Source organism: Fundulus heteroclitus, chromosome 6 (genome assembly GCF_011125445.2).
Source record: "Fundulus heteroclitus isolate FHET01 chromosome 6, MU-UCD_Fhet_4.1, whole genome shotgun sequence".
Classification (NCBI taxonomy): Eukaryota; Metazoa; Chordata; class Actinopteri; order Cyprinodontiformes; family Fundulidae; genus Fundulus; species Fundulus heteroclitus.
The window spans coordinates 5,532,289-5,556,448 of NC_046366.1; the positions used below are offsets into that span (position 1 = coordinate 5,532,289).

General features: G+C 41.4%; 1 protein-coding gene across 2 annotated transcripts; it reads left to right on the forward strand.

Moving 5' to 3' along the window:
- Nucleotides 1-8,169: 8,169 nt before the first annotated feature.
- LOC105925193 (sentrin-specific protease 5) lies at nucleotides 8,170-23,982 on the forward strand. 2 transcript variants are annotated; one of them, XM_021315662.2, is made up of 10 exons: nucleotides 8,170-8,372; nucleotides 10,227-11,227; nucleotides 13,959-14,064; nucleotides 14,143-14,290; nucleotides 14,403-14,450; nucleotides 18,162-18,239; nucleotides 19,550-19,687; nucleotides 19,796-19,879; nucleotides 20,922-20,972; nucleotides 23,211-23,982. In XM_021315662.2, the coding sequence occupies exons 2-10, from the start codon at nucleotides 10,411-10,413 to the stop codon at nucleotides 23,325-23,327; spliced, it is 1,587 nt and encodes a 528-aa protein (XP_021171337.2). In that variant the 5' UTR covers nucleotides 8,170-8,372; nucleotides 10,227-10,410; the 3' UTR covers nucleotides 23,328-23,982. The 2 variants fall into 2 exon arrangements, with proteins under 2 accessions (XP_021171337.2, XP_035993814.1); XM_036137921.1 differs by having other exon boundaries at nucleotides 10,232-11,227.
- Nucleotides 23,983-24,160: the final 178 nt, after the last annotated feature.

Below are 24,160 nucleotides of genomic sequence, written 5' to 3' on the forward strand. Positions count from 1 at the left end.
CAAACGGACAACAAGTCTAGGATGGAACAAAGGACCTGCAGTTCAAATCAATAGGTAGCACTTTATTATAAAGTTTTAAAAATCACATAGAGTCTGAAGGATGATGCAGAACAAGGAAATATTTCCTTTTTCTCATAAACTGAAGATCAATTCACTCCTGGATTATTGGAATTGCATCTCATTACAGATTGCCAGTTAAATGTCAAGCTACTGTTACGTCATACATTAGCTGAAATCAGCGGTCGTTAATGGTTTCTAGGAAGGCTCTGGGTAAAAAAAAAAAAAAAATAAACACATTTAAGGCCTGTCCAGACTTTGCATCTTCTCCCTATACATGTGTTGGCATTTTCCAGTGAAAAGGAATAACTCTCATGTGACGTGGAGATGCCGTCAACAGAACCCAGCTCAATAGTGAGCTACCATCTGCCATGGCTGACTGGAGGTTTAAGACGACACCCCCCGAAAAACTCCACCAAAGCCCGGCCCAAGAGCTCTTTGTATGAGGAACAAAAACAGGAAACATGGAGTTAATGGCAGCAGTAGCTGTGTTGGAAGCTTCATCCTGGAGAAAATCACAGTTCAAACTATCTGATGAATAAAATAGAATGCATAGAATTAGTGACAGCAATAGATGCTTTAGTGGCCTTGTCCTGGAGAAAGAGAAGGTTAAATCAATAGTCTCTTGGTTAAGTGTATCTCCTATGGAAATATTTACTTATTAGTGGCAATAGTTCGGCTGATGATCTTTTTCAGGAGGGAGACGCAGCTAGAAAAACACATGAGGCCAGGTGTAGCCTCTATGGAAATAAAAAAAAAAACTGGGAGAAATATCACAGCTAATTGCAACAATAATTGCAAAAAGTCACAAATGGTGAGTAATAAGAGGAAGCTAAAAAGTGGCCGGTGCTCTCCAGCAGCCTAAGATTAGCTCAGTATAACCTGAGCCAGTGGAACTGAATTTGATCTTAAAGGAAAGTTTTACTTTTAAGACTGGGCTACGTCTAAGCCCGGTGCTAAACAAAGGGACAAAGCTGAAGCTGGTTCTACAGGAGAGGAGCCTGATAACGAAAAGATCTGCATCTCATTCTAGTCTTAGAAACTTTAGGAAACACCAGAAAGATATGATAAGATTTAGCTTCATTAATCCCCACTTGGGGAAGTTTGTTGGTTACAACAATCAAGAAACACAAGACAGAGCAGCTAAAAGACACATGCAAAAGAAATAAGCAAAACATGAAATATAACAACAGGTTAAAATATAAGAATACATCTTTTCACATCAATATGGTTGCAGGGCTATGAAGGCTGAAGGTGTTACACCAGGGGTGTCCAAAATGTGGCTGACAGCCATTTGTGGCCCCTTGAATTAATTTGTGAGGCATTCAGCCACAATTGTTGAATGGAGCAAACCTGGCCTGCAAGCATAAGATACTGATGGACACTATTTTATGTTTTAGGGTTACATTTTCACAGACAAAATCTTAAAATAAAAAATGTTGATTCAAAACTATTCATCATTCAATAAAAACGGTTTCTGCCTTCATCATGTTATGACAAATAGAACCTCAAACATCCAGCAACTCACACTCAACTTGCATTCTGGATTTAACGAAACCAATGAAAAGAAGCTAAAAAAAAAAGACTAATCTCTTCATTTTCATCAGAACTCTCACTGCAGCATTTTGGGTCAGTAAGTTGCAAAAAGGGAAAATCATCTCTGAACTTTTGTTGCATTTTTTTCTTTCCCAACATCGGTCCCTCTAATATTCATTTCTAAATACATAATTAAAATACAAGTAATATGTGCTGATTTGATACAATTATACTTTTAAAGATTTCCATGCTGTATTCTGCATTAGTCAATGTTTAAATCCTCCATAGTCATGCATTAACTCTTGTTTAGTAATTTTATCTCGGTTGCATGCTCAAACGGTCCTGTTGTGTAACCATCTGTGTGTTTCCACCGAGGTCAGAGAGGAGCATTACGAAGCGGGGGCCTCTCAGTGAGCGGGGACTCAGCGACTGAACTCCTCAGAAAAGGATGTTTGTTGATGGCAGGGGGCATATTTGAGGGCCGGTGACACCCACCGCTGCGGTCCTGGATGTTTGTTTTGTCTAAAACCATCTGCACAGCACACAAGTGTCCCTCTAGGCCAGGAGCCGGCTGCAAACAGAGGTACTGATCCGACTTTTTCTGGTAAAATTCCAGAATTTTCCTCACACAGGCAGGCTGCTGGTGAAGGGGACAATATTCAAGTTGCAAACTCAGGGAACATTTCTGGTGTAACAAAAAAAAAAATCTTGTTTTGATCACTGGAGAGGGGACACACACACTCGAGAGCCACTTAAAGACCGATGTCATCTCCCATGACCAATGGGATGTTTAAAATGTTCTCGTTGCTTCTGACAGCTTTCTGGAATGAACGTTGGCCATGATCTTGAGGAAATATGCAGTGCCTTTCAAAAGTATGCATGCTTATGATAATGTTACTGTTATTTAATGTATTGGAATTAGTGTTGCGGCGATACCGATACCAGTATGGGACGGGGCCCCGATCCAGCACTAAAATGGTGGTATTGGTATCAGCGAGTACCAACAAATAGGGCACTGATACCATTTTGATGTTTGTATGTCACTTGAATGCAGCCTTCTCTCTCCTGACTAGTATTATACATGTTATATAAGTTCATGAAAGTTGCACTATTTTGGCATTTGAGAGCCAAAAGTTTATTCAACTATTGTCACCTATTCCAGGTAGGCAATAAAAAATTCTACTACCCTAAGTAGTATGCAGTTCTTCATACACACACACACACACACACACACACACACACACACACATCAATTTCAAACAGATGGTATCGTATCGGCCGATACTGCACAGCCAGGTATCGGGTATCGCTATCGGGGCCAAAAAATGGCAACGGCGCAACACTAATGTATCTTTTTATGTGAAAGACCAGCATACATGAGTGCATAATTTTGAAGTGGAAGGAAAATACTACATTGTTTAATTTTTTTACATACAAATTTGAAAAGCACGGCATGTATTTGTTCTCATCCAACCTGTTCCAGTACTTTTCAGAACACAATGGTACATATGTAAAGAAAATAAACATATCCCTTCATAGTCCCAGAGAGGGGAAATGTGTCTCTGTGTTTAATCCATCCCATAGGGAGCAGTGTGCTGCCACGCTGAGTGACGCACGGGGAGCAATCCAAGCTCAAGGGTCTTGCTCAGGGACCCAGAGTGACAGACTGAGTTTCAAACCACCGACCTTTGTGGCCTCTCCAAGACACAAACGCCCGGCTCCCTAACAACTAGGCCACCACTCCCACCTACAACTGCTGTTCCCTGAAGGAGAAGAAGCAGGTACAACACATTCAATAAGGGAAATGTATACATGGCCCACTGTGGGGGTATCAGACTCAGGTTCTACCAGCGTGGCATCTCCGTCCCAGCAGAAGGTACAGTGGGGAGCCACAGATGCGGCCGTAACATTTCCACAATAAAACCTGATCTAAGTGTGTGGCGATGACCATCTGGCAGCAGTGCCTATGTGCTCAAAAGAAAAATCATCCGTTGCTCAGAAACAAAGGCGGGAGGATGAAAACTGCAGAGCTCTATATTCATGATGCTGGAGTTTAGTGGAATGATCCTGGGAAGACGAGCTGTATTTGGATGCAGAACCTTTGATCCAATGACCATGAAATAAGTAGACAGCGGGAGTGTGGAGCTCATTCATTTTTCTAGAGGTGAGGGCAAGAAGTAGAGCAGGCTTGTATGCAACAAACCGCATCAACAGACTCCGTTGACACAGGACCACAGAGAGCATTTAGCACCATGGTCACGTCCCATGATGGATTGCTGGTCTCAACCTACGGACCCCCTCAGAAAGTTCAAGGGGGAGGGGAGGGCCCCTGACATCGCCATGTTATAACCCACTGGGTAAGCAGAAATCGCTGGCTGATAAACCAAAATAACTATATTAAGAATGTTTTCTTTTCAAAGTCAGCAGTGTATTTTCAAGTGGAGATGCAAAATGCTCTGATGAAATTGTACGGCTTGTACGAAAACTTTCCCTTTTCTGTGGCCTATACCTCAGAAAAGACAGCACACACCGTCTAAGATAAAAGCCTCCCTCGCTGCTTTGCAAGGTTAAAAGGGGAGACACATCTGAGCATCTGCTGTTTTGAAGAAGGCCTGTCCAGCTGAACAGCTGCAAAAAAAGGTTACAGGGAGGTCATGAAGACAGAGAGAACTGATCAGGGGGAGAAAAAAACAAACAAGATGCTCCCACAAAACATGCAGAAAATTGACAGAAACTAAACAATTCAAAGGTTAGCTTGAATTTACCATTTTGATTCTTTAGACAGTTAAAAGGTTTTTACTGTTGCATAAAAATAAAGCTATTTCCAGGACCTACTGCTTACACGATGCTTAGAATGGTGGCCTCCGTCTGCACTGCACACTGAACCTACATTGAGCCAAGACAGGCAGCTGTACTGAAGAGACACCTAAAGATTCGTCCCTCACTTTTTTGTGGAAGGTCAAGGAGAGCTAATAGGAAACCCATCAAGCAAAGGGAAACTCTGCACTTACATTAAAGGGGACATATCATGCAAAATCCACTTATTAAACCCTTAAATACATTTTGTTGTGTTTTGGGGTGGGGCTTCAAGTGCCTCCTTTAGATTTAAAGAAGACAGCACAAGAACGAGTTGCTCTCAGACACGCCTCAGAACAAGAGTAAATAGGGAGAACGTGGGGGTAAATTAACGAGGAGTTCAGACCAAAGCCTTGCCGTTCCACTTTATATAGACCACAACCGAATGATCTCAATGTGGAAAGGAAGAACTGAAAAGCACAGGTCCCCTTTAAAGTTTAGTAGTTTGTCGCCTATGGTACTGGAGTTATTTAAAGTGTGAAGGGGATGACTACTGTTTACCTTTAGGTCAGTGTTTCTCAATCCTGGTCCCCAGAGCCCTGAGTCCTTCATGTTTTAGTAGTGACTCTGCTCCAGCACATCTGATTCAAATGTCTGAATTACCTCCTCACCTGTTATCATCTGCTTCAGAATCCTCTAAATCTCCCATTCATTTAGGTCTGGTGTGTGGCAGAAGAGAAACACCTAAAACACACAGGACGGTTGGTCCTGATAACCAGGGGTTGAGAAACACCGCTTTTGATAAAAGTACACTGGATTGCCAACTATCGGTGGTGCACCTCTAAATCCTTGAATCTAGGTATTCCAGTCACTTTCACAGACACAGCCGTATAAAGTCCAGCACATAGGCATGCAGACTCTTCTACAAACGTGCATCAAAGGAATAGGCTGCTCTCGGGAAACAACTGAATTCAAACTTGGTACCTTGATGGGATGCCACTTGTGCAACAAGTTCGTTCATATTGTTCGTGGTATCCAAACAAAGTGTAGTCATTTGTAAATGTAAAATCACATGGCAGGGACTGTGGATACTAAGGGGCAAAGTACACAGAGATTGCCAACTTTCTACAGGGTCATTAGGTACAGAGCTAAATAACTGAAACTGTTGTACCTACAAAGGGAGGACCAACACTGCATTAAACCCTATGATTTTACAGTTGGATGTCACACAATTTCAGATGTGTCCAAAGGCAGACCAGGAAATACTTTTGGCAACAATATTAATATTATTATTATTATTAGCCTCTCCAGGATGCAAACACCCTGCACTCTAACCACTTGGCCACCACTCCCCAGAGATCTATATGTATGTATATGTCAGGTAAATTGGTTTTAAGCTAATGTTCTGGGTCTTTAAGAACCCTTACCCATTGATTGCTAGAGATAGGTACCAGCACCCCTCGCGACCCCAGCAGGGATAAAGCGTGATGGAAAATGGATGGATGGATGAAAGAACAAATGAAGTGACTGCTTTCTTGATTGTTAAGTAATATGTAAACAACTGCGCAAAGAAAGAAAAAATAACACTTCAACCATATAATCTGAGTTCGGGACACCCAGTTGTTTGTGTCTTAACAATCCCCTTAAACTTATTGACCAAAACACTTGTTTTGTGTTTAACGTGAGTTAATTGTGAACTTCCACAAAAAAGTGATGCTCAATTTACTATATACCTGGGCTATACATATGACGTTTGATAGAGGTCTATTTCTGTTTGCCGCTGGCCACCAGGCTGAGTGAGGCCCCGTGTTTATCTTGTAGCTACGCATAGTTTGCAGGACGGTAGGGGAGGTCAAAACTGCAGCAACACTTGGCATCAACAAGTCTCCATGAACACCTTTAGACACCATCTACATGCCAACCATCCATCCATGTTCTAACACGCGTGGAGTTTGCCAACCTTTGCTGGGACTTTAACTGGGACTGTGTGCTTTGGTCAAAGGAGACTGAGATTTAGCTTTTTAGCAACATGGGGAGTTGGTTTACAGCAAAGAATGACCTGGCTATAGGGGTCCATTGAATCCTTTCATGATGTCCACTTGATACATGCTTCTCTATTGTAAATGAGAGCTCCTGTCTCAATCAAACTACCTGTATAAATAAAGGTGTAATAAAATCATAATAATAATAATAACTTATGGGTTTTATCGGTGAGTTTTCTAGTGTCTGGCAGCACTCTTTCTTAGACCCACAGGCTTTATTACATGTGGTCCATGTACAGTATTGGTACTGCCAACCATGGGTCTGTTTCTTCTTCTGAACCTTATCAGTCTTTTCATCTCCCAGATGTATGATCCAGATGTCATAATCAGCAGCCGTGTACTTCATGTCCTCAAGCTTTAGTTTGCACGTATTCAGCAGGTATTACGGTATGAGGAGTACGGCCACTCCAAGTGACCTCTGGGATGCGCTGAAGGCTGGGTATATTGAAATGTTCCAGATGATATGACGGTTATGAGAGTCAACCATCCACATTTATACAGGACAGTGGTAATATCGATATTTTTAAGGATATAACTTCTAGTCTGCCAAAAACTGCTGATGCCTGAAAAAGTCTGTTTAAACTTATTTTTCAAATGACTTTGGTCAGAATTGCTCAGCTTTCTAAATAGTGGAATTACCATTGAGGGTGAAAACGGGTGGTGTAAGGCGGATGTTGGCACTCATTTGGCAACATGGCTCTGTTTTGAAAGTATTGATAATCCAACACAAACCTTCCACATGCACTCACTGCTGTATCAATTAGTAATTTGAGGTCTTCAGGAGTGTTAAACACAGTAGCACACTTATCAGCATACTGGTGTGCATGCTATCCCCCCTTTGGAGTTCAGTGGCAGTCCTCTGATGTTGAATAGTTTCCCATTAAGATGATAGACGAACATCAATCCCTTTAGTTTGGCATGAAACAAGGAAGCAATGTGAGAGAAGGCACCTTAGACCCACTGTTAGCGTAGGTAATGTGATGCTGTGGGTCGCTTCTTTTCCAAACATCCAGGGAACTTGGATCTTTCGGCCAAATCAACACGGAAATGCTTCACAAAACACAAAGAGATTCTGGATTAAAAAAAAGTCCTTCTGTCGCAGAGGTGGGGAATTGAGGTTCAGAAAGTAAAAAAGCTGGTCCACAGATTAGTTCCAAGCATTTGCATTTTCAGTTCCACAGCATAGAGAGAGACTAAAATCACCCGGTTAAGTAAACAGGATGAAGGAAAACCAGACTGAGATTTTACTTCCCTGGATTCCCCACCTCTGCCTGTCTACCTTTATGTCTGTCATTCTTTGTTTGCCAACCGGAATAAAAAACAGAAGAAGAGATCGTTTTTAACAGGTCAAGCATTGGACACACAGCTGAATAAACCTCTGCATTTTAATGGGGGGCGCCGCGCCACACTGGTTACTGTAGTTTTGTGATGATGATGATGAAACTGTGAAGCATCGATTGGATGTGGGAGGCATGACAGGGAGAGGACAGTTATGTTCAGAAGTCTAAACAAGCAGGGAAGCCCGTCGGCGAAAGAGATCCTGGGGTGTGTAGAGGAGGGAGGGAGGATGGAGAGTTGTGTGTTGTTAAATGTGACTGGTTATTCACTTTGATTTGACGTGTAGGCACAGGGTGCAGTCTCCATGAGGCGGTAGTGCAACAGAGTCGATGCAGCCCGTCGTGAAACACCAACGAAGAAGCAGATCTGCTTTGTTGTTGAGTTGCTCGCATCTGATTGGTTGGCACAGCAATGACGTAATTCGCGTGCGACTCCCAATGTGGATACTCTTGTTGCTCTATTCGTCATTGTTTCAGAAGGTTTAATTCGACATAAATATATATAAATATACTCAAATCCTCGCGGCCCTGCTGTGAAAGCCAGCCCAGGCCCAAAACCTGGCTCCCAGCGGACCCTTTATTCAGGCAGTCAGAGGAAATGCAGGTAAGGCCGAGCGTAAGAGGCTACCCTCCATGTTCTGCTGCTGAGTCAGGAAAACTTAGCCCTGCTGCTTGTTCGGTTCAGCCGGGGTCTCCGCTCGGTAACATGCGCAGAGCTGAAGGCGCCGTGGTTCTGAAAACCTGGAGAAACCCCCAAATTCCAACAGAGCGTCGGAGTAACACGGTTTTGTCCTCGTGCACTGGGCAAGCACTGGACACGTGGGTTTGCACAGCGCCACATAGAGCTTCGCTCAGCTCGCGCTTGACGCTGTCAGGCAGCGACAACATGCCGCATAACGGCGAGCAACCAAGTCAGAGAGGAGCGCCCAGTTTTCAACTCTAATTCACTTTATCAACACAGTGCGTTGCATTGGAGAGAAACTCGCTGGTTTCACAAAACGCTGCTGTGAATTCATCGCATGAATGCCTCCTCTGCTCAGGTGAAACTGTAGACGAGACAACAGTGAAGGGGGTGAATCAGATGGTGTCAGCATTCCTTCACTAGTACGGTCCTGCAGTTACAGCACAATGCAAAAGTATTACATTATTAAATGCTGTGCGCTTTAATTTAGCGTTTTATCCAGTCTGTTGGATAAAACCCAAATCTATTGAACAGACCAACACAGAGTAGTGGAGAACTGTGAAGAGGACAGAAAAGTCTACATGTTTTTTATTTTTCTTCAAATGAAAATCTAAAAGGTGTAAAATGCATTTGTGTGTTTCTACCTGCTTTGCATATATATATATATATATATATATATATATATATATATATATATATATATTAGTGCCCATTGTTCTTTCTAAAATGTCTCAAGGTCAGTCAGTCCAATTGGATAGAGAGCATCTGCAACATTAATTTACCATGCTTGTCACGGATTCCCAATCAGATTTAGATCTGGACTTTGACTAGGCCGTTCCCAGTAGTTTGATCCCCTTCCATGGTGATGTTGGAACCAGTTGCCACCTCTGACGGTAACTGGTTGCATTGGATTTAAATCAGGGCTATGGTTAAAATGATGAAAAAACATTATTTTTCTCTCTCGTCGCCAAAATATGCTACCATGCTTTTCATCACATGAATGCATTGAAGTTTGAACTTGTACTGTGAAAATCAGGTCACCTCTCTGCGTATTGGAGGCCATACACGCTCCTCTGAGTAGTAAAACTCTCCTCGTGGCTTCAGTTGCTCATTACTGGAGCTACAGGACAACATGGCTACAGTGAGACCAGGTTGGGTTGGTTTCAGCAGAGATACTTGCCTGTCTGCCTGACAGAGGGGTGCCTGATGAGTAATGGGGGATGATGAGTAACTGGCGATGACGTAGGGCTGGACGATATAAAAAAAAAAAAAAAAGCATATAGATAAAATAGAAATCATATTGATCGATGTTGATAATTATCAACAAATTTAAAACCTATACTTTAAGCGCAGCCATGGCCATTTTTTGCTGTTGCTTAGCGACCTATTTTTAGATACAGAACACACAAAAACTGAATTCAAACTCAATCCAATTTTTTACCAGAACGGCAAAGGTTTTAAAAGAGAAAAAAGAACATCTGCTTTCTGAACTTGAAGCTTGATGACGGAGCCTTCCTGGATCTGCGTTTGTGATTGGTTTGGAGGATGTAATGACTGTAGTATTAACCTCCATGATGGGCTAGAATGTAAAAGGGGGGAAAACTGTTCCTTTATTCAACTTTTTATTTACCCTTTTTTGTCCTATCATTGATATACGGCTATCAATGGATGACATCATAATGTTTGTTTAACTTTCAACAAGTAAGACATTTAATCAGACCTCTGATGACATAGTTAAATGTGTTTGTGCTTTAAAATGATGGTTCTGTGTTTCAGCGTAGATACCCAGGATCAGCGGCGTGGGCATTCACCCTGATCTGTAGCCCTGGCACCCCGTGGAGCCGCTGACCTGGACTCTCCACGGCAGGACCATGGTGTGAAGCGCCGGAATCTGCCGGCCCTGAGCGAGAAACCAGCAGCTCTAGCTTCCCGGCTGCTGGGCGTGAGCTGCTCCTCTCACATGTGTCATTCTGTCAAACAGCAGGCTTCCCACAGCGGCACGCTCACATGTGAGTCCATGTTCTTCGGTCTCTGCCAAATGCAGCAAGCGCGGAACTACTGGAGGAAGGCGAAGTGCGTGAACAGGAGATGGGGGTCCATGTCGTCTGTTATAGGGGTGTCCCACCTCTCCAGGCGGGACAAAAGACGTTTGTATTATAAGTTACAGTTCTGGCTGTGGAGGAAGTGGAGTGAGATGAACCGCCTTTGGATATTCCGACAGCGGAGGCGTTGCTCGGGGATGCCCACCGGCTCCTGCTGTCACCTTAAATGGAAGCACCAGGAAAGTCAAGCTTTCACGTGCCACGTAAAGGACAACGACAGCTCAACAGTAAGAACCTCAGCTGCTGTTTCGCCTCTCCGGCCTGATGCTGGAGGTTCTGGGGAAGCCTTAAGCTGTCCGAACGGCCTGCCGGAGTGGAGCCAGTCGGACGGCCTCACAGTGGCTCGCTCAGATTCCTCTGAGTCAACGGTGTCTGCAGGGGCCCTCAGTCAGACCTCCCCAACAGCCACGCCGCCGTCCCAGAGCGCCGAGCCTTCTGTACAGCCTGAAGGCGCCACTCAAACTGTAAAACACTCTCACACCGTACAACCTCTGCAGGGTGCAGACGGCGCTGCATCTGCAGGCGGAGAAAGGTTTAGGTCGCAGAGAGCACAGACGCCTCAGATGGATGCTGCACTACAACAGCGCGACCCTTTAGTTCAGCAAACCGGGAGTGAAAAGACTAAGTCCTGTGTGAATAATGCCAACACTGACAGTCTGACCAGGGAGATCCGAGGTGAGTTCACTGCTGTGTTTGGGGGGATTGGCACACGCATGGGATTCCAGCTGCAGTGAAACCAAATGTTGGAATAATCTCCAGCCCAGAGCTGGTGTACAGCAGAAACTATTGTGCATACATTTGCTGCTTATATACAACATATTAACAATTACAGCTGGACATCACATATTTATAACATGGCTGCAATGCAATGATGAGAGCAGTGTTACATGTGCTGAATCCACATTTTCCTCACTGCCGTCTCCTTTGCTTGTGACGGTGCCTGTAGCATCTGTGCCAGGTGGGACCAGCTACTGCTTTGAAACTTCCCCCAAAAGGCTGGATGTGTTATTGGCATGCAATAATAAACAGGTTAGCGTGCCACGCAGCCCTTTGTGATGTCATGTTGCACGCGTTGATGTTGCCATGGTGATAACGTGGGACCTAATTTATAGTACAGAATATCTTAATTTTTTCCCCAAAGCAATTTAGGTCTGGACTTTGTCTGGGCCAATCAAATCCATCAATATGCTTTGATCTGAACCATTCCATTAAGACTAGCTGGATCTTTAGGTTTACCATCCTACTGGACCATGAAACTCCACTTGCCCCGCTGCTCTTCTGTATGGGCCAAGGTCCGGATTCACAAAGAATCCTCTTCTAGAATTTTACCTCTGTAGGACAAAGGTTATTCTCAAAGCATCCTGGGCCTTAAGAGAGCTCCTAATGTAAACATATTTGGAGTAGTGAGGAGGACTTTTAGTGATCTGAGAGTGTCTGAAGCAGGAAGATGGTGGAAACGGAGAGAGCTGATTGGCTGATCCACAGCTTAAACAGTGGAGGAATGAGCACATAGACTTCTATTACAATCATTAATATGTAGATAAGGCAAACTTTATCATCTTTATAGGGGGAAAGTAATTAGTTCCAGTAATCCGGCGGGTTAAAGGTTCCATAACATTGTTTAAACCATTTAATGTAGTTGATATTGGTGCATAAGGCTGTTTGCCAGATGGTGTGCTCTGATTGGAGAATATGAATTGCATAGAAAGACAACCTGTTTTCTGATTTGACCATTTTTAAGCAAAGCAACAAAGCTGACCGCCCCTGAGCTGGTCCTTTGGTCTTCAGTTCTGACATTAACACAGCCTCATCATCAGTGCACCATATTATACCTCCAAAACCTCAGAAAAATGGAATTGGCTGTCATGGCCCCTTTAAAGCTGTGGCTCTAGTAACATAATTTTATTCAGGCTAAATTATTATTATAAAGAATAAAAAAATGTAATAATTCTTAAAAAAAGTGGAAACATTTACAAACAATATAATACAGATGAATTTCTGTATTATTTAGAGTGTAAAATGCTCTTTACAATAACATTTTTAGGAGAATTGGAAAAAGTTGCAGAACAACATATACATAAATACACACTCTAGACAACACAGTACAATAGAGGGAAGATGTAAAGGAGGTGAGGAAGTATTTGCTCTATTGTACACGATTATATCAGCAGCCTAAATGTTCATCTATAAATCCACTTGTGTGATGCCATCTTCCCTCTGCTCCTCTGTCCTGTCCCATTTTTACCACCATTTTATGTCATTGTAGTGGTTGGCAATCCCAGTAAAATCCTCACAAATGAGCGTGCATTAATATCAAATAGATAACATAGTAAAATGATCAGTATGGTTAGTAAACATAACGAGCAGCTCAAGATGATGATGAGGATGTAAAAAAGGTGTTCACACATTTTGATGCTGAAGAAAAATTATTTAATTTTGCTAAGTTTCTTCATCATCACGCACATTTCTTAAATCAGTTTAATCTGGGAATTTCTCTCTGATCACTTGGAGCATGTTTTTTTGTGTGTGCCTCTTTTTTCTTGTACTATCACCCAATCAGAGCTCATAAAAGACAGCATCACGCCTAGCAATGGGTCAACCACGCCTCCTCACTAAGCTAAAAATGTCTGTAGTCTCCTTCCTCAGAGTTGCTCTCAGCAACTTTCTGGATCACTGTGAAGCTAAACCTCCTAGGCAGGATTTTTTAGGCTGAGATAGGAGCTCTCTGAGAGGTTAAAAGCTTGGGACATTGATCCTAGATTTTAACTTCTCCACAACTGTATCCTGATCTGTCTGCTGGGATTCCTGGTCGTCACTAACCTCTGAGGCAGAGCAGCTGGACAATTATCAACTAATCTGGGTTGATTCAGCACGTAGAGTCCTAATCAAATCAATTTTATTTATATAGTGCCGATTCACAACACGTCGTCTCAAGGCACTTTCCAAAGTCAAATTCAATCAAATCAGAAAATCCAGCAGATTGAATCGAGTCTTGACAAGCAGCATTCACTCCTGAAAGAGCGTAGAGCCACAGGCAGAGTCGTCTGCATTGTCCATGGCTTTGCAGCAATCCCTCATACTGAGCATGCATGAAGCGACAGTGGAGAGGAAAGCCTCCAGCAGAACCAGGCTCAGTATGAACGGTCATCTGCCTCGACCGACTGGGGGTTAGAGAAGACAGACCAGAGACACAACAAGAGAGACAGAAGCACACATTGATCAAGGAATCCGTTGTATGGTAATAGCGGATGATCTGTCTCCCCATATTATGTCACAATACGTAAAGGGTTTTAGTTGTAATCTGACAAAATCTGGAGAGGTTCAAGCAGTATAAATAGTTGTGTAAGTTACTGTACGTCTGCTCCTCGCAGGTTTTTGTGGGATGACTCTTTGTGTGTTTCTTCAGACTTCCTGGAAGGTTTCTACAGAACATACGGAAGCTTCGTCCCACTCCATATAAGGGACGTGTTGAGACACCTGAAGAGGAAGTTTAACTCTGATTTCAATGACAGGTAAAGGAAGCAGGGTTGTGCTGATAGATGAGTCAGTCACAGATGGCTCTAAACTTCTGCGTGCGTCTACCTGTGCAGGAAAAACATGATCCTCTCTGAGGTCGACAAATACCGGACCGCAATCGTCAAGAAATCCGTCCCCTCGTTCCAAGTCGTCTACAAGAAGCACGTACTGACACTGGAGGACCTGTTGACGCTGGCTGATGAGCAGTGGCTTAATGACCAGGTTATTACCAAACACCTCAAGAAGTTTGGGTTGTCATGTAAAGTGTGTGCTGAGCTAAAAGTCTTTTGTTTTATCTTGCACATAATGCATACACTTTTGTTCTGGACTGAAGGTCATGAACATGTACGGAGAGCTGATCATGGAGTCGTCTCATCACGAGGTAACTTACATTAAAATCACTGCCAACACTTTCCTTACTGCACCTTCATTTTACTTTATACTAACTTCTGAATTTTTAGAGTTGGTGAATATAATCCCAGCGAGCAGATTCCCAGAGAACTTTTGCATGTGGGACAACCAGTAGAAAAGATGATACCCCCAGAACATGAGGGACAGAGGCGTGTGAGTCTATAACGTCTATGGATGAGAACAGGACGTTACAGGCCTGCAGCTCCCACAGTGATGTTTTGTTTTTAACGTCCTTTTCTGAATACATAATGTATTAAGAACTGTATTTTTTGGACTATAAGGCACACCGGATTATAAAGTGCACCGCAAATTTGCGTGTCTATTTGAAATTTAAGTGTCTATGTGAGTCTTTGTCCACAAATGAGACGTACCGGGTTATAAGGCGCATTACATATTCTTCCCAAGTGTGTTATGTAACTCCGCCCCTCCGGGGTGACCAGATGCCCCCGATTTCCAGGGACAGACCCCGTTTCTGATGACCCAATAAATGACATTAAAGTTGGTGGTTGTAAAGTTACAAAATGTGCAAATGTTTAAGGAGCATGAAGATTTCCACTGGAGCCATAGACATAGCCTGATGTTGGCAGTAACCCTAGGAATCATACTACCAAATCACACCAAATGAAATTATGTGGAAATAATTGGAATAGAAAAAAACAGTTTAGACACACTAAAATAGATCTTTTAAACCCAATGGCATCCAAAGAGTTCAGCTTTAACCACATCTGGCCAGACGTGTCCTCGTGTTTAACTGGCTTGTTCAAATCTTCCATAGCAAACCATAAACAAGCTTCTAGAAGCTTGTTCCTCAGCAGTGAAATGTTGCGTAGTGTACACATAGGACATTGTTGTTGACTCCTCTTCAACCGTTCATTTCTTTTGGATATGCTTTGACCTTCTCTGTCGGAAGCCTCACAAAGGTCATCTGGCAGTGGCTAGTTTCTGATGAAGCTATGGTCTGGATTTTGGGTCCCACAGCGTTGCTGGATCATCCAGAAGCTTAAAAAAGCAGCTGTAACCTTTGCCATTAGCATGTTTTGCAACATTTCTCTGTGAAATTCTCTGGTAAAGAGGTACCTTTTTATGGATCATCAGTTAATATTAAACTAGCTGATAGTGATTTGCAAGCAGACCGAAGGCTTTCTAAAAACTGACACATGTCAGCTGATTTCTTTGGTTCCTATGCCTCTCCCTGTTCATTCCTTTATCTGTTCACTACTTATTTCCTGTATCATTCCAGTTTTCCCATAACATTCCCATTGTGGATCAGTTTGCTTTTATTTTGTTTGTATATATGAATTACTTGGGTTGTTGCTGACATCTGGTGTGAATTTAATCTGAGAGGCCATAAGACAAATGTTGACTTGGTAAATACCTATTTTCCTCACTGAATGAGCCGTCACACAGCATTCCCTGTGGTACTTCTTTGATTACACTGATCCTAACAGGCTCGATTTTTCTAATATGAAAACTATTATCTTTTATAGCAAAATGGGAAAATGAGTAATCCTTTTCTGCATCAGATGGAGAGACTTAAAATATTCTCTGATCCAAAGCATCCAACATGGCACAGATTTAGAGGAGACCTGAAACCTGAAACCTGTTGATTCCGATTCATTTTTACATTGCATTACTGCCTTAAAACTAATCTTTATGGTGATATTTAACTGTCTAGTTATAGCGAACCTCCTCAAAGGGGACATGCGTATCTTCCTTTCACATTAAATTATTTTCTGAACTTCAATGAAAATAAAACTGAAGAGATGACTTTTGGTCCCAGTGGAAATCGCAGTGCGTCCCCTTCTGATCTCGGTAGCCTCGAGTAGTTCATAAAATCTCGTGAAAAATCTTGAAGTAATTGTTGATTCTAGTCTTAATCTTGAGAAACGTATTAGTTCTGTTGTAAAAAGATCCTTTTTTAAACTTGGACTTTTATCCAAAGTGAAATAATTTTTATCTTTTAATGATTTTGAACAGGTGATTTGTGCTTTTATTAGCTCCCAACTTGATTATTGCAATTCTCTGTATGTCGGTGTAAGCCAGGCCAGCCTCTCACGGTTCAGAATGCTGCAGCTCGTCTCTTAAAATGAACAAAATAGCTTGAGCATATTTCACCAGTGCTTGCTTCTCTTCACTGGCTCTCCCCTCATTTTAGAATTAATTTTAAAGTTTTATTGTTAACCTATAAGGCCCTAAATGGGCTGGCACCTGCATATTTGTCTGATATCCTTATGTGACGTATGTGACCTCTAGACCCCTTAGATCTAATTTCTGTTTGTGTTTAGTTGTCCAAAGGTCCAGGCTGGTCCCCAGAGGTGATTCTGGCTTTTTCCGTTGTAGGTCCTAAACCGTGGAACCAGCTGCCCCTACATGTTAGACAGGCCTCAACTCTAAGTGCTGTCACTTCTTAAAACACATTTTTACTTACTGGCTTTTAACACAGGTTGAGAGTTTGGCTTTTTTTGTATAGTGTTTGTATTGAGTTATCTTTGACTGTTTTTCTTTTTGTTGGCCTTTTGTGGAGCCTAGAGTTCCACTGCTGTAGAGTCTGGATGTGATGTGAGAACCAGGACTGTAACATAAACGGATGAAATGTGTCATGACTGTTCAGACTGTGCATGCTTTCATACATATTTGTTAGTACCATACATGGAAGGGGAGCAAATCGAATTTATTTTGGGTGAAAAGATTAGTATTGGCCTATTCACACTTCCATGAACAAGATCGATTTGGGTCACATGTGCCTGCTTTGTGAATGTAGCCCTAGAGGGTAGAGTTACACAACAAAATGGCTAAAAAAATTGATTTTTCATTATATTTCTCATTTAACAGTATATCCTAAGTTTATCTTACTAAACATTTTAAATTAGACAATAGGGCAGGACAGTTAATTGCATTTGCAATATGTTTGCAATAAAAAAACAACAACACAATTTCCAAATCGCAGAGGTCTGCAATTTTTGGCTATGTAACTATTAAAGGATAAGACACGCCCTTTAGGTGTCTGTAATAATCTAATTTTATTACTTGTTTTAAAGTTTATATGATCATAATTTTTTTTTACCAGAAACTGTCAGTAATCTCACCATAGCATTAAGTACAGGTTAAACTGTTCAATACATAGACTTGTTTGTTAGTTGGACTTTATGTTCAACAAGGTTGATGTCCTACTCAGTTAAAAGCTATTGTCTTCAATAACAATATTCTGATTAATAAAAAAACAATTCAATGTCCTGTGTTAAATAGTTCTTGTTTACAAACATCTTTACCTACAGGGAATGTTTGTTGCTTGTGGTTAATGCAGAGAAAACTCTAAATTAAATCACAATTACGGTTGAAATAAGTCGCAATTTAGATTTTTGGCAAAATCGCACAGCCCTTTTAGACAACAGAACAACATGTGACATTATCTCCAAACATTTTCATTCTCTGACTTTCTACACTAACACAATTACAGGGAACATGCTTACTACAATTCCTAATTTTTTAGTTTATTTTCTACACGTTGAGGTAGTTGTAATGTGTACAGATGATCATTTATGTGAAATAGTTGCAAATATTCAGATTTATATCCCGATAAATCTCTGTTTGGTTGTTGTAGTCAGAAATGGAGATTCAAACTTGCTTGTTTTTCAGTCTCTCTAATTCACGTGAACCTTTTTTTTTGTGTCTCCACTTGAAGGTTCATTTTCTCAACAGTTTCTTCCACCGGCAGCTCATGACCAAAGGATACAGTGGTGTGAGGAGATGGACGAAGCAGGTTAGACATTACGTAGAACTGATATCAACTGACTAAATAAATGATAACGATAGTAATCTAGGATGCATATAGAAATCTGGTTTCTACTAATAAAAATGACAATATGTAGACGGGGGGGGCTACAGTGCCCAGAAGAGACCTGTTTCTGCAGGTGGAAGCTAGCAACCACATTTCTAGCTTTATTTCCTGAGGTGTATGAACGTGTGTGATGACATGGGTGCTGCCTGCTATTGTCATGTGTCACATTTAACCCCAGCAACACTCTGCCGTTCACTGACTGACCTCCTTGGTTAGCAACTGAACCTGCTCAGGCGAGGCCGAGGGTGGTTCAGATATCTGCCTTATTTATCAGGTGGCTTATATATAGGCGTATTTCATTAAATTAAAATATCATTAAAGGATTTTTAAGTAATGGGAAACTTGTAAACAGATTCTTTTCCCACAGAGCGATACATTTTTAACATTTATTTTTGTTAATGCTGATAATCACAGTTTATAACTAAGAAACCCCAAATTTAGTGTTATAGAAATACAAAGCTGCATAAGACCAACAAAAAAAAGCATTTTTTAATATAGAAATGTGCGTCCTACTGTAAGATTGTCCAACGACTATACAGTATGTGCACTCAATACTTGGTTGGCCTGCGTTTTGCATGAATCACTGCATCAGTGCGGCGTGGCATGGAGGAGATCTGCTGAGGACTGGAAGACCAGGATGCTTTGACAGCGACTGATAGTGTCTCTGCTAAACATAAGGAAGGTGTCCTAAAGGATCTCTGTGCTGTGGCTCTCCAAGCTGCTGTCCACGCCTTATGAATCTTTGAATGGGCTGGTATTACAACTGCTCTTATTTTCTCCCTGACTCTTACCTTCCACCTAACTTTCCATTAACACTCTTGGACACCGCTCCCTGTGAACAGCTAGCTTCTTTAGGAATGACCCTTACTTTTGATGGATCTTTTGACAACTCAAAGAGAATTTAAAACACGTTCAGATTCATATGAAGTTAAATGACACGGATATCGTGAACGTTACACACAATCCCTTCAATGCGTCGTCTTGCAAAGCTCATCTGTCAGCTGTTTTACAAAAAAGTTTGATCTTTTAAATTTGGCTGGGATAATTTAACTGGGTGTCACTGACCACATTCTCTTATTACCCCACAGCAATAGGGGGTTTTAGATTTTCCTTATAGATCTATTTTGCTTTTAGATCTCAGAACAATAAGTTGGAGCCTAGCTCTTTGGTCCATGCAGTTGTCTTTCTAACAAATAAAACAGTGGAGCATGAATCCCGTCTTTCTGTCACAGGTGGATTTATTTTCTAAGAGTCTTCTTCTGGTGCCCATCCACCTGGAGGTTCACTGGTGTCTGGTTACAGCTGACATTTCCACCAAGAAAATCTGCCTTTACGATTCTCAAGGACATTCACTGCAGAAGGTCGCAAGGGTAAGAAAAGGATTTAGCTCACTTTCTTCTTACATGAATGTCTTGGTAAGATTTCAGTTCTGTTGGAAAAACTGACTATATCTGTATGGGGTGCTTTGGTTTGAACAGAACATCCTGAAGTACTTGATTTCAGAAGCAAAAGAGAAGAAAAACGCTGCTTTTGAAGAAGGCTGGACGGTCTCTATAGAAGAGGTATGAGACACATGGCCAGATTCTCTTAGACATGTTACCTCAGATCTATGTTGGAACCAGAGATGGTGACCCGAGTTGGAGTCTCAAACTCACCTATTTATATATTTCCAATTTGACATTTAATTCATTTTCTAAAATTATTTCACTCCACCTTTTAGCAGTTTTATGGATGGTGAATTAAATGTGCTGTGCAAAACTTACCACACCCCTAAAACCTTTTCACCTCTTGTCTCGTTCCAGCCACTAACTTCTATGTATTGTATTGGGTTGGTTTTCATTTGACAGTCAAGCACATTAGTAGTAGTCAAGTAGTCCATAACTGTAAAGTGGAAGGAAAATGATGCGTATTTTTTTAATTCATTTTATAGTAATAGCCATCTGTGTATTAAGTTCAATTCATTTCAATTTTATTTATATAGCGCCAATTCATGAAACATGTCATCTCGAGGCACTTTACAAAGTCAAGATCAATCATATTATACAGATTGGTCAAAAATGTCCTATAAAAGGGAACCAGTCGATTGCTTCAAAGTCCCAACAAGCAGCATTCACTCCTGGGGAAGCATTGAGCCACAGGGAGAGTCATCTGCATTGTACATGGCTTTGCAGCAATCCCTCATACTGAGTTTGGACAGATAGCTTCTGTCCAAACTTTATTTATTCATTTTATAGTAAAGTTTATAATAAAGTTTATTCAATTTATAGTATAAACTCTGTTATAGTAATAACTATTGTATATCCTGCACTTGCTGTTATTGCACTTCTAGTTAGACCTAAACTGCATTTGGTTGCCTTGTACCTGTACCTGAGTAACAACAATAAAGTTGAATCTAATCTAATGTAATTTTCATAGTGGTCTGCGTTTGTATTCAATAAAATACACAGAAGTTTGTGGTTGTCATGGGAAAAAGTTAAACGGTTGAGAATCACTCTTGAAAAGCCCTGTACATACCCCTCTGGATGCTCCAGGGTGTCTATTGATGGGTAATAGGCAGATTCTCTTGTTTACATGATGTTTTGTCCCCCCTGCTGGTCTTTACAGAATATCCCACAGCAGACCAACGAGAACGACTGCGGAGTTTTTGTCTTAGAGGTATGTCCTGCTTTCTTTTACCCTCCAGCCAGAACGTGTAGAAAAGACGAGCTTTACTCATCCTGCCGTCAGGAGAAATTAAAATGGTCCATCAGAGCTAGCTGCTGGGAATCATATGCATGGATTTAGTGACCGTTGGTGAGCATGATGACCTCTAGAAAAGAAGCAGGCTCTGCAGTTTTCCTGTGTGGGGCCTTAACCCAGTGCCTGGAAGGAAAGACATCAGCAATGGCTTCAAGGAAACAACTGTTGCTGTTTCTGAACCTTAACAGCAGCAGTCGATGCTTTTATTGAACTGTTTGGGTATTGCTGTTTTTATAGAGAGAAAAATACTGTGTGAGAATCATTTCTTAGTGCTACACTGCCAGACAGGACACGCTAAAAATAGCTTATGAAAGGCTTGACGATAAAAAAAAAAAAATCTTGAAAATGTTACATTTAGTAAAAATACACAATCAGGTCTGATTTCCTGCCATGTTCATCACCAGAAATCAAAGTTACACCAAAATAAAGAAAAACTATAAAAGACGTTCAGGGACCTCAGGGGACTAACAGTCTCAATGTGGACGGCCTGAATTACAAGACCTTTATGTTTCACTTTGCAAAGCTCAGTTACTATATGTCAAAAGTTCAGTTCAGTACATTCAGGAAAAGGCTGAACACAAAGAACTAACTAAAACTTTTGGAAGCGTGTTTTTGGGCCGAATGGAGCCAAAAACCAACGGCCCAGCAAAGTATGGGCCGATAAAACTGTTGCAGGATACAAAGAGAGCTGAGCATAAACAGATGGTTGAAAAGGCCAATAATGTGAAGCAGGTAGAGTGGGCACGGCCTGTGTGAAGAGCAAGGTTTACTTTAGATTCATCGCTGACTAATGCTAAACGGAGGCTTAGTCACAATTTAGTCTCCTGTTGTAATTTTAGGCTTATTGAACTATTTCCTGTGAATTTACACTCAACAAAAATATAAACGCAAAACTTGGTTTTGCTCCCATTTTTTTTTATGAGACGAACTCAAAGATCTAAAACTTTTTCCACATAAACAATATCTAACCTGACTCTAGCCAGATGTATGTCACTCCGCCTAGCTTCACTCACATCCATCTGGGACCTCTCCATAGGAATTGCCTTTATTGAAGGCTGGGCCTTATCAAAAATCCTCGCATATGATTGGATAAGCCACTTGTCTGTCATCTTTATCGACGTGCTATTTCAACCACTCACACCGAAGCTAACCCGTGACGCTGTGAGATCGACACAGGAAAAAACAAAACTTTTTTTTTAAAAATCCTAACATGGTTCGCGCAAACCGCTCATTAGTGCGGACGCGCCCCGGAAAACAAAACTTGCCAAATCCGGTCGGGAGAAGGGCGAAAACATGGTTTCCACCAACAAAAGCCTTCAGAGCCGTTCTCTGATGTTCTTTTAGTGAAACAATATTAGGTAGATTGGACAACACGGAAGAAATAGCAGCATCAATGCTAACGCTTGCTTCCTCGATGCGAGCCGCCATTGTTGTTGGAATCTCATGGTCGCTTCTCCACTACGTCACATTTCCCTCAAATATTGTTCACAAACAATGAATATGGGGAGCAGTTAGATTTTCCAGTAAAGAAATAGTTGAAACAACTTTGTTTGGATATGACCAAAACTTCTAAATATAACATGAGTTGTGTGCAAATAGGGAATTTCAGTGATTATTTTTCCAACTTTTCACACAACTAAGATTAGATCGGATTGGATGTCGCTTAGTTTTTGGCAGCTGACATCATTCTTGCATAATTTTGGCATGAATTTGAACTGTTTTCATCCAGTTAAAGATGAAAACTAACAGTGTTTTTATTAACAAAATAAAAACTGAGTTGGCCAGGAATGCCTTCACTTTGAAATGAGAGTCTGATGAGCTCCTAGAGAAAACAGCAGCTTCCAGTTAGCGCCGAATAAGTTGCATCTTCATGTTGGTAGAATCCTGGACTCAGTTGTTCCTTACAGTTTCTGCATTTTGTTTACTTTCTGAAAAATAATGCCAGTTTTATGTTATTAATTTTTTGTTTTTGTTTCCTTTCAAGACCTTTTAGGGTTAATTTGTCCCACTATATATATATGTCGCTTGAAACCATAAATTAAAATGCTGTACTTTTACTTGATATAAATTCAAAATATGAAGCATTTATTTTTTGTTACAGCTTCTCAGTTTTTTGTTTTTTTTTTAAATCCTTTTTATTTTTTATTTTTACAGTACTCTAGATGTCTGGCTCTGTCAAGACCGTTGCAGTTTTCCCAACAGGACATCCCAAAGATACGAAGGAGGATCTATAAAGAGCTCTGTGACTGGAAGCTTCAAGAACAGGACTGACGCGCTGCTGGAGGTGACAGTACATGCAGCCTCTGATGGAAATAAGCAGCCTTAAATGCCTGGTGCTGCCTGGTGCCTCAGTGTGAGTCCAGAGCGCCGGTTTTAATCTATCAGGTCTACCGTCACATCCATAATTGTTGTAGGATGGCCGTATTTATGTGATCGTTATTTAATTAGCTGCTTTTAAGTAAAAAGACTGCCTGAGTTACACCAGAAAAGCCTTACTGTCTGTCATGGCCTTTCTGCGTCTCCTGTTCTGTTTCCTCTACAACTGTTAATACCTCACATGCGGCTCTGCCAGCCGCTTGTCACCTGATTAAACAAACGGATTTTGGTGAATCTTTGTCTTTCAGCCAGAAATGATTGCAGAGTTTTACAGACTGCTCAGAAATATTTCACTTTTATTTGAGGTTTTCATCTTAAACATCGGGTTCTGTATACACTGCATGTGGAACAACCTATATCACTTTATATGAGGTTACATCGATATACGTGAACGTTTTCCTAGCTTCACATGAGCCCCCGTCCCTGAGTGTAAGGGCACACCGACGAGAAAGCAGCACCCCAGATACAAGGTGGACATTTAAGGCACACAAAGAGGTCCCAGGTTTGGTTTCAGAATGAGAACCAGAACTAAAGAACACAATAAAACATGGAAAAAGATACATTTCTATTATTGACTGGAAACTAGATGACAGGTCTTTGTGTGGACACGTCAGAGAGCAACATACATGGGTATAACGTCATTAGACGCCTTTACCAAGTCTTCATGGGCGCATTGAGACGTAAGGAAATGGTGGTTCTACGTGCAGATGAAGGAAGGGGCTCCTCCA